General features: G+C 39.7%; 1 protein-coding gene across 1 annotated transcript in view; it reads right to left on the bottom strand.

Annotated features, from left to right (window-relative positions):
* LOC128690151 (uncharacterized) overlaps window positions 1–15754 on the bottom strand; it is a 257742-nt gene that overhangs the window by 21192 nt on the left and 220796 nt on the right. The window contains exon 3 of the mRNA XM_070080152.1: window positions 11095–11242. Coding sequence (XP_069936253.1) covers window positions 11095–11242 — 148 coding nt within the window. The remainder of the gene's footprint in view (window positions 1–11094; window positions 11243–15754) is intronic.

Raw genomic sequence — 15754 nt, forward strand, 5'->3', positions numbered from 1 at the left:
ACACCCAGAAGTATTAAAAAAAAAAACTTTTTTTACATGAAATATAGATGTAGTACATAAACAATACAATGGTACATGATGAATGAAACATTAACAGCAAAACACTTACCTTTATTGGTGATTCTTCTTAGTGTATGGAAGACTGGAGGAGGAGAGAGATTGGATTAGTTACTGTTTGGAAGGGGAATCCCCTTCCATCAACACCTCAGGTACCAAGTCCTTTTCTGGGGTTACTTCTCTTCTCTGTTTCTTAATGCCACTAGGACCAGCTTGAGAGTCACTGGAGTCCTGTCTTGCAAAAAAAGTGTCCAGAGAGCTCTGTTTCTGGCGTCTCTTTAAAACTTCCCTAAAATGGGCCAAGACTCCGTCACTGTACAAGTTGCCGATATGGCTTGCAACATCCTTCTCAGGGTGATGTTTATCCATAAATCTTTCCATCCTACCCCACATTTCAAAAATCTCCTTAACCCTTTGACTGTCGCGGCCGTATATATACGTCTTACGAGGTACCGTGTTAGACATATATATACTCATAAATTCTAGCGGCTTCAAATCAAGCAGGAGAAAGCTGGTAGGCCCACATGTGAGAGAATGGGTCTGTGTGGTCAGTGTGCACCATATAAAAAAAATCCTGGAGCACGCAGTGCATAATGAGAAAAAAAAAACTCTGACCGATTTTTTTAATTAAAATGCCGACTTTGTGGTCTATTTTCGTATAGTATTTATGGTTGTATTCTCGTTTTCTTGGTCTCATTTGATAGAATGGAAAACATATTATAGAAATAGAGGTGATTTCGATTGATTTTCCTATAAAAAGAACCGGGAAATGGAGCTCAAAGTAGGAGAAATGCTTGATTTTTGCCAATGTTCAAAAGTAAACAAATGATGTCATTGTCCAATAAATGTCCAACTAGCCATTCTAATATGCAGTCATGAATGGGTTGATGTTATTTATACAATTATTACAATATTGCAGTAGTCTGCATAATAGTAAGTCTTCTATTTTTTGTTTGAATAAAAATTCAAAATAGAAAGCAAGAGTAATATCAGAGGGGCCTGGAGACATGACTGATGAACAAAGATAATGTTACTTTAGAGCCAGGAATGTCTGCATTGTTCATTCTGGACCTTATTTTGAAACTGTCATATTTTTTAATTTTCGTGAAATTGGCCAAATTGCAAATTTCTGACCGCATTATTGGGTAGTTGAAATCGGTAAATGGGCAGTTTCTTGTACTCAATCGAAAGAAAAAATGGAGTTCTAAAGAAATAGCTATGAGTTTGGTCGACTGGAACAACAGAATTAGCCGAAAATAGGGCTCAAAGTGGGCGAAATCGCCGATTTGTAAATATCGCCGAGGTCGTTAACTTCGCGAGAGCATAATTCCATCAGTTTTCCATCAAATTTCGTTTTTTTTTTTTGGTGTCATTACAATCGGGAAAAGATTCTCTATCATTTCATAAGAAATTTTTTTTTTTTTTTTTTTTTTGAAATTTTGCGACACCAGGAGACACCTCAGGATTGGGGGTTGCGACAGACAGGGGGTTAATTTCTGAAGAAGGCACCTTCTTCCATCTCTCTTTCCCCTCCTCTGCAGCAAGATTCTGAGCTGCGATCTGTTGCTGTTCCTGCTGAAGCTCTTGCAGCTCCTCAGTGGTGAGCTCTATGTTGTGGTCCTCCACCAACTCTTCCACATCCTCCAAACTCACATCCAACCTCATGGAACTCCCCAATGCCACAATAGAGTTCACAACTGACATAGGCTCATCAGGGTCAGCCACAAACCCTTCAAAATCCCTCTTGTGGACACAATCTGGCCACAATTTTATCCAAGCAGAGTTCAAAGTCCTGGTAGTCACTCCCTCCCAAGCCTTACCTATAAGGCTTATGCAATGGAGGATACTGAAGTGTTCTTTCCAAAAATCTCTTAGGGTCAAGTGAGTGTCTGAGGTCACATTAAAGCACCTTTGAAACATTGCTTTGGTGTACAGTTTTGTAAAGTTTGAAATGACTTGCTGGTCCATGGGCTGGAGGAGAGGAATAGTATTCAGGGGCAAGAACTTTACTGTGATGAACCCAAATTCCTGCAGAATTAGGTCATCCAAGTTTGGAGGATGAGCAGGTGCAATGTCCATTACTAGGAGGCACTTGAGATCCAATTTCTTTTCCAGGAGGTAATTCTTCACACTAGGGCCAAACACTTCATTGAACCACTAGACGAAAATTTCCCTCATGACCCATGCCTTATTATTAGATCTCCAAAACACACACAATTTACTCTTCATAACATTGTTTTTCCTGAACACTCTGGGATTTTCAGAATGGTACACTAGTAACGGCTTCACTTTGAAATCCCCACTAGCATTAGCACAGAACATGAGCGTCAGCCTGTCTTTCATAGATTTGTGTCCTGGCAGTCCTTTTTCCTCCTGAATAATGTAGGTCCTCTTCGGCATTTTCTTCCAAAAGAGGCCTGTTTCGTCACAATTGAACACTTGTTCAGGTTTCAGTCCTTCAGCCTCTATGTACTCCTTGAATTCACTAACGAATTTTGTAGCTGCAATTTTGTCCGAACTGGCAGCCTCACCATGCCTTATCACACTGTGTATGCCACTACAGTTATTAAATCTCTCAAACCAACCTTTGCTGGCCTTAAATTCACAGATATCAGTACTCGTTGCAGGCAATTTCTTTACCATATCGTCATGCAACTGCCTAGCCTTTTCACAAATAATCGACATCATAAGACTAACTCCTGCTAATTGTTTCTCGTTTATCCACACAAATAATTTCTCAACATCTTCGAGTACTGGTGATCTCATTTTTGTCAGCATATTTACCCCCTTTGCAACAACAGCTTCCTTGATTTCCTTTTTCTTGGCCACGATGGAAGATATGGTTGTACGGGATTTGTTAAACATCCTGGTCATTTCAGCCATATGTACGCCACTTTCATATTTTTCAATGATGTTTTTCTTAAATTCAATCATATTTCTCACCTTCTTTACCAAAGGCTTGGTACAAGGAGCTTTCTTTGGAGCCATGGTAGCTTATATCTAACCTGTGACCCAATCAAACTTTGTTATTTTTTAATTACATTACCTAACAGAATAGAGTGGACCCTCGACCAACGATGGCATCGTATAACGTTAAATCCAACTAGCGATAAATTTTAACGCAAAAATTTTGCCTCGACTAGCGCTAAAAAACTCGAGCAACACGATTCATTCCGTTCGAGACGTGTCCACGTGTGGCCTGAGCACGCCTCACTTGTCCCGTGGGTGCCAGTGTTTACAAGCCAGCCACTGCGGTCACATCCAAACATACAATCGGAACATTTCATATTATCACAGCGTTTTTATTGATTGCACCTGCAAAATAAGTCACCATGGGCCCCAAGAAAGCTTCTAGTGCCAACCCTGTGATAAAAAGGGTGAGAATTAGTATGGAAATTAAGAAAGATTTTGAAGGGTTTGGGGCTAACTCTGAGATGCCTATGCCAGTTGTGGAATCCATTGTGCCTACTTCAAAGATTAAGGAAATGTGTGCAAAGTGGGTTGAACTGCAAACCTTTATGGATGAAAATCACCCTAACACAGCTATTGCAAGCCATGCTGGTGACTATTACAATGACAATGTTATGACCCATTTTAGACAAATCTTAAAGGAATGGGAGGTACAGAGCTCTATGGACAGATATGTTGTGCGAAAGAGGTCCAATGACTCTCAAGCTGGTACTAGTGGCATTAAAAGAAGAAGGGAAGTAACCCTGGAAAAGGACTTGCTACCTCAAGTCCTAATGGAAGGGGATTCCCCTTCTAAACACTAACACCATCCACACTCTCCCCTCCTCCCATCCCATCAATCATCACCAGATCTTCAATAAAGGTAAGTGTCATGTAATTGTACATGTCTTCTTCAGTTTGTGTGTATTAAAATTAATATTTCATGTGGTAAAAAAAAAAATTTTCAATACTTTGGGGTGTCAGGAACGGATTAATTTGAGTTCCATTATTTCTTATGGGGAAAATTAACTCGACTAACAATGAGCTCTCAGGAACGGATTAATATCGTTGGTCGAGGGTCCACTGTACTCCATTCTAATGAATGCACAGCAACACAGTAAATGACCATATGACCTGTCTTTGTAATACTCATTTGTGCTAAATTGTTATCTGTTTACAATAATGTTTTTACCACTGAATATATCATTGCTTAGTTAATTATTTCTTATGGGGAAAATTAACTCGACTAACAATGAGCTCTCAGGAACGGATTAATATCGTTGGTCGAGGGTCCACTGTACTCCATTCTAATGAATGCACAGCAACACAGTAAATGACCATATGACCTGTCTTTGTAATACTCATTTGTGCTAAATTGTTATCTGTTTACAATAATGTTTTTACCACTGAATATATCATTGCTTAGTTAATCTGAAGTTAATTTTAAGCCTGCCCATAATGCTCTGCATACAAGGGGCTTTGGCATGTTGCACTTTAATAACTGTATTCCTTTGTACTTCTCTGTATCATGTTCAAATTAATAAATAAATAAATAAATAAATAAATAAATTTAGCACTTGCAAGCACTAAAACGAATGGAATACAGTGGACCCCCACCCTACGAACGCATTGCCTTACGTTAAATCCGCCATACGAAGCATGTAAACGCAAAAATTTTGCCTCGCCTCACGATAAAAAACTCGCCTTACGTGATTCGTCCGGGACGTGTCCCACGTGTGGCCTTAGCGCCAGTGTTTACAAGCCAGCAAGTGCGGTCGCATCTACGCATACATTCGGTACATTTCACATTATCCCAGTGTTGTTAGTGCTTGTAACTGCAAAGTAAGTCACCATGGACCCCAAGAAAGCTTCTAGTGCTATCCCTGTGGTAAAAAGGGCGAGAATTAGTATGGAATTGTAAAAAGAGATTAAGGAAATGTGTGCAAAGTAGGTTGAACTGCAAACCTTTATGGATGAAAATCACCCTGACACAGCTACTGCAAGCCGTGTTGGCAACCTGTGCAATGACAATGTTATGGCCCATTTTAGGAAAGTCACAGAGGAACAGGAGGTACAGAGCTCCATGGACAGATTTGTTGCACGACAGAGGTCCAGTGACTCTCAAGCTGGTCCTAGTGGCATTAAAAGAAGAAGGGAAGTAACCCCAGAAAAGGACTTGCTACCTCAAGTCCTAATGGAAGGAGATTCCCCTTCTAAACAATAACTTCCACACTCTCCCCTCCTCCCATCCCATCAATCACCAGATCTTCAATAAAGGTAGGTGTCATGTATTCTATTCTTAGTAGAGTAGTAATTGTGCATGTCTTCTTCAGTTTGTGTGTATTAAAATTAATATTTCATGTGGTAAAAAAAAATTTTTTTTTCATACTTCGGGGTGTCAGGAACGGATTAATTTAATTTCCATTATTTCTTATGGGGAAAATTAATTCAGCTAACGATAATTTTGGTTTACGATGAGCTCTCAAAAACGGATTAACCCTTAAACGGTCCAAACGTATATATACCTTCACTCGCGTAGCGCCCCAAATTTTTTGAGGAAAAAAGAAATCTTTTCTTTTAACCCTTTGAGGGTTTTCGTCGTACTAGTACGTCTTACGCGTAGGGGTTTTTGTCGTACTAGTACGCATAAATTCTAGCGGCCTCAAATCTCACAGGAAAAGGCTGATAAGCCTAGATGTGAGAGAATGGGTCTGTGTGGTGGGTGTGCGCAGTAGGAAAAAAATCTGGGACCCAGTGGTGCATTGTGGGAATGCCATCATAGTACACAATTTCCACCGTGCCCTGTGGTAAGAAGTTCCTCACTCCTCGGCGAATTGGGACACTTTTGTTCCCCAGTGACAGTTCTAATACAGATGGAAGTGACAGTGAAGATGAGTTTCAAGGTTCTGGTGAGGTTTTGACCGAAACTAATGACCATAATATGGGTAATAGTGAGGAAAACCCAGACAACCCACAGCCTTCCACCTCTGGTGCTGGGCCGTCGTTCAGTTGTACCAGAATCAAAGAGGAAACTCCTATTTCCCAAAATCCCAGACTCAGATGTGAGCATTGGTGATGATAATGATAGTGATTATGAACTACAAGATCTTCAAACTTGTTCCAAGAATGGAGGAGGAGGAGGAGGAGGAGGAGGCAAGAGGAGGAGGAGGCAAGAGGAGGAGGAGGCAAGAGGAGGAGGAGGCAGAGGAGGAGGAGGAGGAGGAGGAGGAGGAAGAAGAAGAGGAGGAGGAGGAGGAAGAAGAGGAGGAGGAGGAAGAGGAGGAGGAGGAGGAAGAAGAGGAGGAGGAGGAAGAGGAAGAGGAGGAGGATGAGGAGGAGGAGGAAGAAGAAGAAGAATACGTAATGATAACAATAATACATAATAATAATACATAATAATAATAATACATAATAATAATAATAATAATAATAATAATAATACATAATAATAATAATAGGTAATAATAATAATATGTAATAATAAATGTTCACCCATGACAGTAACAAGATAAGGGGAGAAAACATCTGATAAGTGCTGACGTTTGATGAGGGTAAATGAGGGTAGAGCTGATGCCAAAAGATGAGATGAACATCGCCCTCCCTTTGTTTTTGCTGGTATACTAACATTTCTGTCTGTCTATTTGCCTGTCTGTCAAGCTCCCTGTCTATCCATCTAGCTCTCTGTCTCAGAGAGCCACAAGACTGCGTCATCACTTTTACTCACATCTTCAAGCAGAGTATAGCACTTTGTCTGGGTTTCTTGGGTTATCCTAGGTAATTTATACCATGTATTCTTGTATTTATGTGTACCTGTGAGACAGAGATAGACAGACAGATAGAATGAGGGAGAAAGATAATTAGATAGAATGGAGGAGGGGAAGCAGCATCCGACCCCATTGTTTTGACAGGCCGAGGGGGAAAGAGTAATGAGCCAATATGTCACTTTGACAGCTGCGGACTCCTTGTAATTTACACTATGGACAAGGAGGAGAAGGAGTAGGGGGAAGAGGAAGAAGAGGAGGAGGAGGAAGAGGAGGAGGAGGAAGAGGAGGAGGAGGAAGAGGAGGAGGAGGAAGAGGAGGAGAAGGAAGAGGAAGAGGAAGAGTAGGAGGATGAGGAATAAGAGGAAGAGGAGGAGGAAGAGGAATAGTACGAGGAAGATTAGGGGGAAGAGGAGGAAGAGGAAGAAGAGGAGGAGGAGGAAGAGTAGGAGGAAGAGGAAGAAGAGGAGGAGGAGGAAGAGGAGGAGGAGGAAGAGGAAGAGTAGGAGGAAGAGGAAGAGGAGGAAGAGGAAGAGTATGAGGAAGAGTAGGGGGAAGAGGAGGAAGAGGAAGAAGAGGAGGAGGAGGGTGGAACACTAGTACACTGGTACTGGTACACTAACATTTCTGTCTGTCTATTTGTCTGTCTGTCAAGCTCCCTGTCTATCTGTCTATCCGTCTAGCTCTCTGTCTCAGAGAGCCACAAGACTGTGTCATCATTTTTACTCACATCTTCAAGCAGAGTATAGCACTTTGTCTGGATTTCTTGGGTTATCCTAGGTAATTTATACTATGTATACTTGTATTTATGTGTACCTGTGAGACAGAGATAGATAGACAGATAGAAAGAGAGAGACAGATTGAAAGAGATAGAATGAGGGAGAAAGATAAAACACCATTGTGTATGACACCATGTTTCAGAGTTCCACAAGCTGCAGAACTAATAGGAATATGTTCAGTGACTGTATATTGGTATATATATTATAGAACAATAATAATAAACAATGTTTTGTATTGTTTGTTTTTGTAAACAAGTTTTGTAAACAATATATTGATAATTATGTTTGTGTGCTTATTGTGTTGTATACAACGAGTGTATATATGTACATTGCACCTTACTTTGGTCTCATAGGCCACATAAGTTATGTGAAAAAATAAAATAGTGAAAAAAACAACAAACCTTCAAATACAAGTAAACTAAAGTTTACCGGGTGAGCGGCAGTCGCCGCTGTTGCCATACGCGGCTCATTTTCTGCAAACTTCATGCATCCATATCTCCGTAAGTATTGATGGTAATTTTTTTTTGTTTATCCTATAATGTTTAGAAAAAAAAACTCTATTTTTTCATAAGAAAAAATAATTTTTTTTTTTTTGAAATTTGGCCGACCCTGAGAACGAGTTTCGGAGAGGGCCTGTCGACCCTCAAAGGGTTAAAAGGAAAAAAGAGCATATGGTACCCAGGCATCCCCAATTATTTTAATATGGAACACAGTGAGTGCACACATCCATTCTCACATGTCTAGGTGACTCAGGCTTATTGTGGCAATGTTGAATGAATGACAAAGAAAACGTATATATACGTTTGGGGCGCTACGCGCGTGAACGTATATATACGTTTGGACCGTTTAAGGGTTAATAGCGTAAGGCAGGGGTCCACTGTACAGTGGACTCTTGCACTCAGTCGAAAGAACAAATGGAGTTCTAGTGAAATAGCTATGATTTTAGTCGATTGGAACAATGAAATTGGCCAAAAATAGGGCTCAAAGTGGGCGAAATCACCGATGCGTAAATATCGCCAATATCATTAACTTCACACACACACACACACACACACACACAAATAACCCGCACATAAAAGACAGAAGCTTACGACGACGTTTCGGTCCGACTTGGACCATTGACAAAGTCACACTAACAGAGGAGGAGCAGGACAGCTATATATAGGCAGGAAGAGGTGGAGGTAGTAGTAGTGGTAGTAGTAGTAGTAGTAGTACAAGAATTGTATATAATACCGACAGGATGAAATGACACATGCACAACACCCGGGCATCCCCACCGTAGACGTTTCGCCATCCAGCCAGCCACTGGATGGCAAAACGTCCACAACAAAGACAACCAGACGCCTATATATAGCCGTCCTGCTCCTCCTCTGTTAGTGTGACTTTGTCAATGGTCCAAGTCGGACCGAAACGTCGTCGTAAGCTTCTGTCTTTTATGTGTGGGTTATTTGTGTATCGTTCCAGTCACGGTATTGTGCCTTTTTGTTATTTATTTATCATTAACTTCGCGAGAGCATAATTTCGTAAATTTTCTATCAAATTTCATACTTTTGGTATCATTACCATCGGGAAAATATTCTCTATTACTTTATAAGAAAAAATCTTTTTTTTTTTTTTTTTTTTTTTTAAATTTTTCGACCCTAAGAGTGAGTTAACCCTTTGACTGTTTTGGTCGTATATATACATCTTACGAGCCATCATTTTTGACGTATATATACTCAAATTCTAGCGGCTTCAAATCAAGCAGGAGAAAGCTGGTAGGCCCACATGTGAGAGAATGGGTCTGTGTGGTCAGTGTGCACCATATAAAAAAAATCCTGCAGCATGCAGTGCATAATGAGAAAAAAAAACTGACCGTTTTTTTTTTAAATTAAAATGCAGACTTTGTGGCTTATTTTGGTATAGTATTTATGGTTGTATTCTCGTTTTCTTGGTCTCAATTGATAGAAAGGAAAACATATTATAGAAATAGAGGTGATTTTGGTTGGTTTTACTATGAAAAGAACCTTGAAATGGAGCTCAAAGTACGGGAAATGTTTGATTTTTGCCGATGTTCAAAAAGTAAACAAATGATGTCATTTTCCAATAAATGTTCAAGTAGCCATTTTAATATGCAGTCATGAATGGGTTGACATTATTTATACAATTATTACAATATTGCAGTAGTCTGCATAACAGTAAATCTTCCATTTTTTGTTTGAATAAAAATTTAAGAGAGAAAGCAAGAGTAATATCAGAGGGACCTGGAGATGTGACTGATGAACAAAGAAAATGTTATTTTAGAGCCAAAAATGTCTGCATTGTTCATTCTGGACCCTATTTTGAAATTGTCATATTTTTTAATTTTCGTGAAATTGGCCAAATTGCAAATTTCTGACCACATTACTGGGTAGTTGAAATCGGTAAATGGGCAGTTTCTTGTACTCAATCGACAGAAAAAAAATAGAGTTCTAAAGAAATAGCTATGAGTTTGGTCGACTGGAACAATGGAATTAGCTGAAAATAGGGCTCAAAGTGGGCGAAATCGCCGATTCGTAAATATCACCGAGGTCGCTAACTTTGTGAGAGCGTAATTCCATCAGTTTTCCATCAAATTTTGTTCTTTTGGTGTCATTACAATCGGGAAAAGATTCTCTATCATTTCATAAGAAAAATATCATTTTTTCTTTTTTTTTTAAATTTTGCGACACCAGGAGACACCTCAGGATTTGGGGTTGCAACAGTCAAGGGGTTAATTGCCGCTCATCTGTCAAAAAGTGTAGGGAAAAAAGTTTTGTGATTGTACCATGAATTAAAACTAATAACAATGAAACAATAAACAAATAATGACTAAGCTAAAAAATTATTTTGCATATCAAGATAAGAGAATCTATTGCTAAGACTGTAAACAAAACTGTAGTTTGTGTGTATATGGAGCTATGAGGTTAAAAATAAAAAAGGTACAAGAGGGACTAAATGGAAGTGATTGTCAATATGGTGAAGGAGTGCAATAAGAGAAAAGGAAAGAATAGCAGAGATGAGCACATTTTGCTAAGAATAAAAAAAAAATTTGAAATAAGGTTAGAAAAACAAGAGAATGCTCTGACATTCTGGAAAAAGAGACAGAGCTGATGAGAGAAATAAAGAAAATATTCTAAGAAATTGCTAACAGTTTATGATTAAATAAAAACAGAATTGATCTGCTTGGGACAAGGATAAAAAAAAAATGGGTAGTGGGTGAGATCAAACTTGGTAAAGTAATCAGCACCAAAAAGAATAAACAGGCACAATACCGTAACTCGAACAATACGCATATAACCTGCACATAGGAAAAGTAAACTCGTGCGTGCTGAGCACTAAGTTGAGGGGTTCATCTGCTGATTCATAGCCAATGCCAAGAAAATAAGCCCTACAGTGAGTGTCCTTTTAATAAAAAGTAAATTATAGCATCAATAAGAAAATTAAATTTATATCAGATTTTTTTTACAAAATTACACTATAGGTCTAATTTGTATAGTTCAGTACTAGACTAATACAGTAGCAAATACAGTACCATATTTAATACTCACTCTTCTAGTTCAGGGAAATTCTTGTATACAAAGGTGAGGGCACTAAGTGAGACAAGGAAAATGGCAACCAGGCACAAAAGAGCACGTCTTGTATCCATACCCTTCCCTGTCCCACCTTCCACGCACCCTCCTTCACTCTGCGTCATCTCTAAAGGAAAAAAAAATATATTAGTTTATGGTAATCTGTTCAATGATCTTGGTACAGGTCCATCATCACAAACCTGGCATCACTGGGACCTATAGTGTGCCGGATTATTGAGTTTGCCGGATTACAGAGTTGTCAGGTTAGAACACACTTAATAGAGTTAACCAACTTTAATTGCACAAGAAAATTCACTGAACATCAAGGTACTTTTTGTTGTGAAACCAATCAAAATCATATCTACAGTATTTCTGTAATATATCTCCCATTCTATCAAATGAGACCAAACAAATGAGAATACAACCATAAAAACCATACGAAAATATACTGCTAAGGGGCGGCTAATGGCTGAGAAGTGAACTCTGTTATTTATCGTCCGATTTTCTTCATTTTTGGTGTATGTTAAGTAGCATCTTTCCATCACACACCGCCCAAGTTTCAATAAGATAGCTCAACAATCAACTGAGAGACAAAAAAAAAATAATTACCAAAAAACATACAGTAGTACCTCGGGATACGAACAGCTCAAAATTCGAACAATTATGTAAGTACACCTACCATCCGACTTACGACCTGCTCAACATACGACCACTTACGTTCATGTTTTTTATGCCAAATAAACAATTGTTTGTGTTGTACATAGTGTTTATCCTAAACCTTACAGTATAAAATACAGTACAGGTCTCCCTCAACATTCGTGAGGGTTAAGGGATCAAGAGCCTTGCGAATGTTGAAAAATCGCGAATGTTTGGTGTCCCAATATATTGTAGGGAAATCTAATACAGTGGTCCCTCGTTTTTCGTAATTAATCCGTTCCTGGAGGAGCTACTATAAACGAAATTTACGATTTGCGAATCAATTTTCCCCATAAGTAATAATGTAAATACAATTAATCCGTTCCTGACACCCAGAAGTATTAAAACAAAAAAATTTTTTACATGAAATATACATGTAGTACATAAACAATACAATGGGAAATGATAAATGAAACATTAACAGCATAACACTTACCTTTATTGGAGATTCTTCTTAGTGTATGGGAGACTGGAGGAGGAGAGAGATTTGATTGTTTACAGTTTGGAAGGGGAATCCCCTTCCAGCAACACCTCAGGTACCAATTGCTTCTCTGGGGTTGCTTCTCTTCTCTGTTTCTTAATGCCACTAGGACCACCTTGAGAATCACTCTAGTCCTGTCTCGCAAAGTAACTGTGGAGAAAGCTCTGTTTCTGGCATCTCTTTAACACTTCCCTAAAATGGCCCAAGACTTTGTCACTGTACATATTTCTCACCTTTTTTACCACAGGCTTGGCACTAGGAGCTTTCTTTGGAGCCATGGTAGCTTATTTAGTACTTGCAAGCACTAAAATGAGTGGAATATTATGAAATATTTCATAGGAGCACTTGAGGGGACCTTCACTCACTGGTAAACAATGCCAGACTGGCTGGGTAGGGAGGCCACCTTGGCTCACACCGTGCGTACGCGTCCCGGACGAACTACTATTCACGAGTCAACCTATGAAAAGCGAGTCCATGTTTATACGAAAATACCCCTATGATTGGCGAAATTTACGATTGCCGAGAACTACGAAAAGCGAGGGACCACTGTACAATACTTCTTCCTTAACTTGTTGAACCATGAACAATCATAAAATACATGAAAACATTGTAAATTGTACTAAATACATACATGTTATGGTTTAATAGCAGGTATGTTATTAAATACCACTGCCTCCACTTCCTCCACCACTGCGAGTCCCTACTACCCTCCCTCCGACCCTCCCCAACTGGCAGCCAGCCCTCCTACCAGTGTGGTGAGTGTTTTGTTTGTTCATTATTTACTATTAAACTACAGTATAAATAACGTAAACCCATTCATGACTGCATATTGGAATGACTATTCGGACAGGTATTGGACGGTGACACCAGGCCCGGTGGCCTGGTGGCTTGGCCCGGTGGCCTGGTGGCTAAAGCTCCCGCTTCACACACGGAGGGCCCGGGTTCGATTCCCGGCGGGTGGAAACATTTCGACACGTTTCCTTACACCTGTTGTCCTGTTCACCTAGCAGCAAATAGGTACCTGGGTGTTAGTCGACTGGTGTGGGTCGCATCCTGGGGGACAAGATTAAGGACCCCAATGGAAATAAGTTAGACAGTCCTCGATGACGCACTGACTTTCTTGGGTTATCCTGGGTGGCTAACCCTCCGGGGTTAAAAATCCGAACGAAATCTTATCTTATCTTATCTTATCTTAAAGAATCAAACATTTCTGCTACTGCTAATAATAACAATAGTAGTAGTAGTAATAATACTAATAATAATAATAATAAATTATAATAATAATAATAATAAATACGATAGAATTGAAGAAGGAAACTGTACGAAAATACGAAGGAGTGGTTGGCACATCGTCAGTGTGGCTTTGTTTATGCTGGAGTGAGCATTAGTCACCGTCCTCTTCCAAACATTTCACAATAATTCATTGTGTTTGGTGCTTGTAGATTGAGTGCGACTGGAGTGGTAGAGGCAGTGGTTGGGGAAGCGGTTGAGGCATTGGGTGAGGCAGCGGTTGAGGCAGTGGGTGAGGCAGTGGCTGAGGCAATGGTAGAGGCAGTGCATGAGGCAGTGGGTGAGGCAGTGGTTGAGTCAGCAGTTGAGGAAATGGTAGAGGCAGTGGTTGAGGCAGTGGTTGAGGCAGTGGGTGAGGCAGTAGGTGAGGCAGTGGTTGAGGCAATGGTAGAGGCAGTGTGTGAGGCAGTGGGTGAGGCAGTGGGTGAAACAATGGTTGAGGCAGTAGCTGAGGCAGTGGTTGAGGCAGTGGGTGAGGCAGTGGTTGAGGTAGTGGGTGAGGCAGCGGTTGAGGCACTGGTAGAGGCAGCGGTTGAGGCAATGGTAGAGGCAGCAGTTGAGGTAGTGGTATTTAATAACATGTTATAATAATAATAATACATATTACTAATAACATGTATTATTATTATTATTATTATTATTATTATTATTAATAATAATAACATGTATGTTATTAAATACCACTGCCTCGACCACTGTCTCACCCACTGCCTCAACCGCTGCCTCAACCGCTGCCTCACCCACTGCCTCACCCACTGCCTCACCCACTGCCTCACCCACTGCCTCACCCAATGCCTCACCCGCTTCCCCAACCACTGCCTCTGCCACTCCAGTCGCACTCAATCTACAAGCACCAAACACAATGAATTATTGTGAAATGTTTGGAAGAGCACGGAGACTAATGCTCACTCCAGCATAAACAAAGCCACACTGACGATGTGTCAACCACTCATTCATATTTTTGTACAATTTCTTTCTTCAATTCTATCGTATTATTATAATTATTATTATTATTATTATTATTATTATTATTATTATTATTATTATTATTATTATTATTATTTCTACTACTACTATTGTTATTATTAGCAGTAGCAGAAATGTTTGATTCTTTGCTGTGTTCAAGAGTCAACACATGATGTCACCGTCCAATACCTGTCCGAATAGTCATTCCAATATGCAATCATGAATGGGCTTACATTATTTATACTGTAGTTTAATAACAAATAATGAACAAACAAAACACTCACCACACTGGTAGGAGGGCTGGCTGCCAGTTGGGGGGGGTCGGAGGGAGGGTAGTACGGACTCGCAGGTGGCGGGAAACTTAAATATGATTTGGCGGCTGGGAATTTGGAGGCTGGGAATTTGGCGGTTGGTAATTCGCAAATGTGTGAAGCCAGCGAAAGTTGAAAACGTGAATGTTGAGGGAGACCTGTACTAACAGCATAAAAAGTAAAGTAAAAAATGAAATACCAAAATAAAACAATAAAATAAAGTCATTACAAAAATGTGATGTTGATATTCAGTAGTAAGGTTTGACTTGCGTCCATTTCGACTTACGACCGGTTGGTTGGAACCAAGCTCGGTCGTAAGTCGGATGGTACCTGTATATTTATGTAAGTGCTTTTTTAAGTGTATTTTTGGGGGTCTGAAACGGATTAATCTAATTTACATTATTCCTTATGGGAATAATTCGTTCGAAATAAATTCGTATCCCGAGGTACCACTGTGTATGGCAAGCCCAAGCCAGGTACTAGAAATAAGTCACTTTGACTTTTTTGGGTTATCCTAAGTTCTCTACACATATGTTGCTATGTATGATAATCTCTGTAGAGAAAATAGCTTTTCTGTTTCAGTTTTATGGTGCACTATAAGTGTATATCACAGTTATCCCTGTGCTATACTCTGTTTTCTCTAATATAAGCCCCCAAGACAGGAATAGGAGAATGGTACTTGTATCCAATATCCTCTTCATACCTCTGTTGAACTGCTCAGTATTATGCCAAATACACCTACCATCCGACTTACGACCAAGCTTGGTTCCGACCAACTGGTCGTAAGTCGAACCTTTGAAAATTGCCGACATATTGGGTAGGGCATAATGTCAAAACTTTCCTATATAAACTACCTACATAATACTGTAATGTAATGTACAATCATTATTTCATT

This window comes from Cherax quadricarinatus, unplaced genomic scaffold (assembly GCF_038502225.1).
Source record: "Cherax quadricarinatus isolate ZL_2023a unplaced genomic scaffold, ASM3850222v1 Contig175, whole genome shotgun sequence".
Taxonomy (NCBI): Eukaryota; Metazoa; Arthropoda; class Malacostraca; order Decapoda; family Parastacidae; genus Cherax; species Cherax quadricarinatus.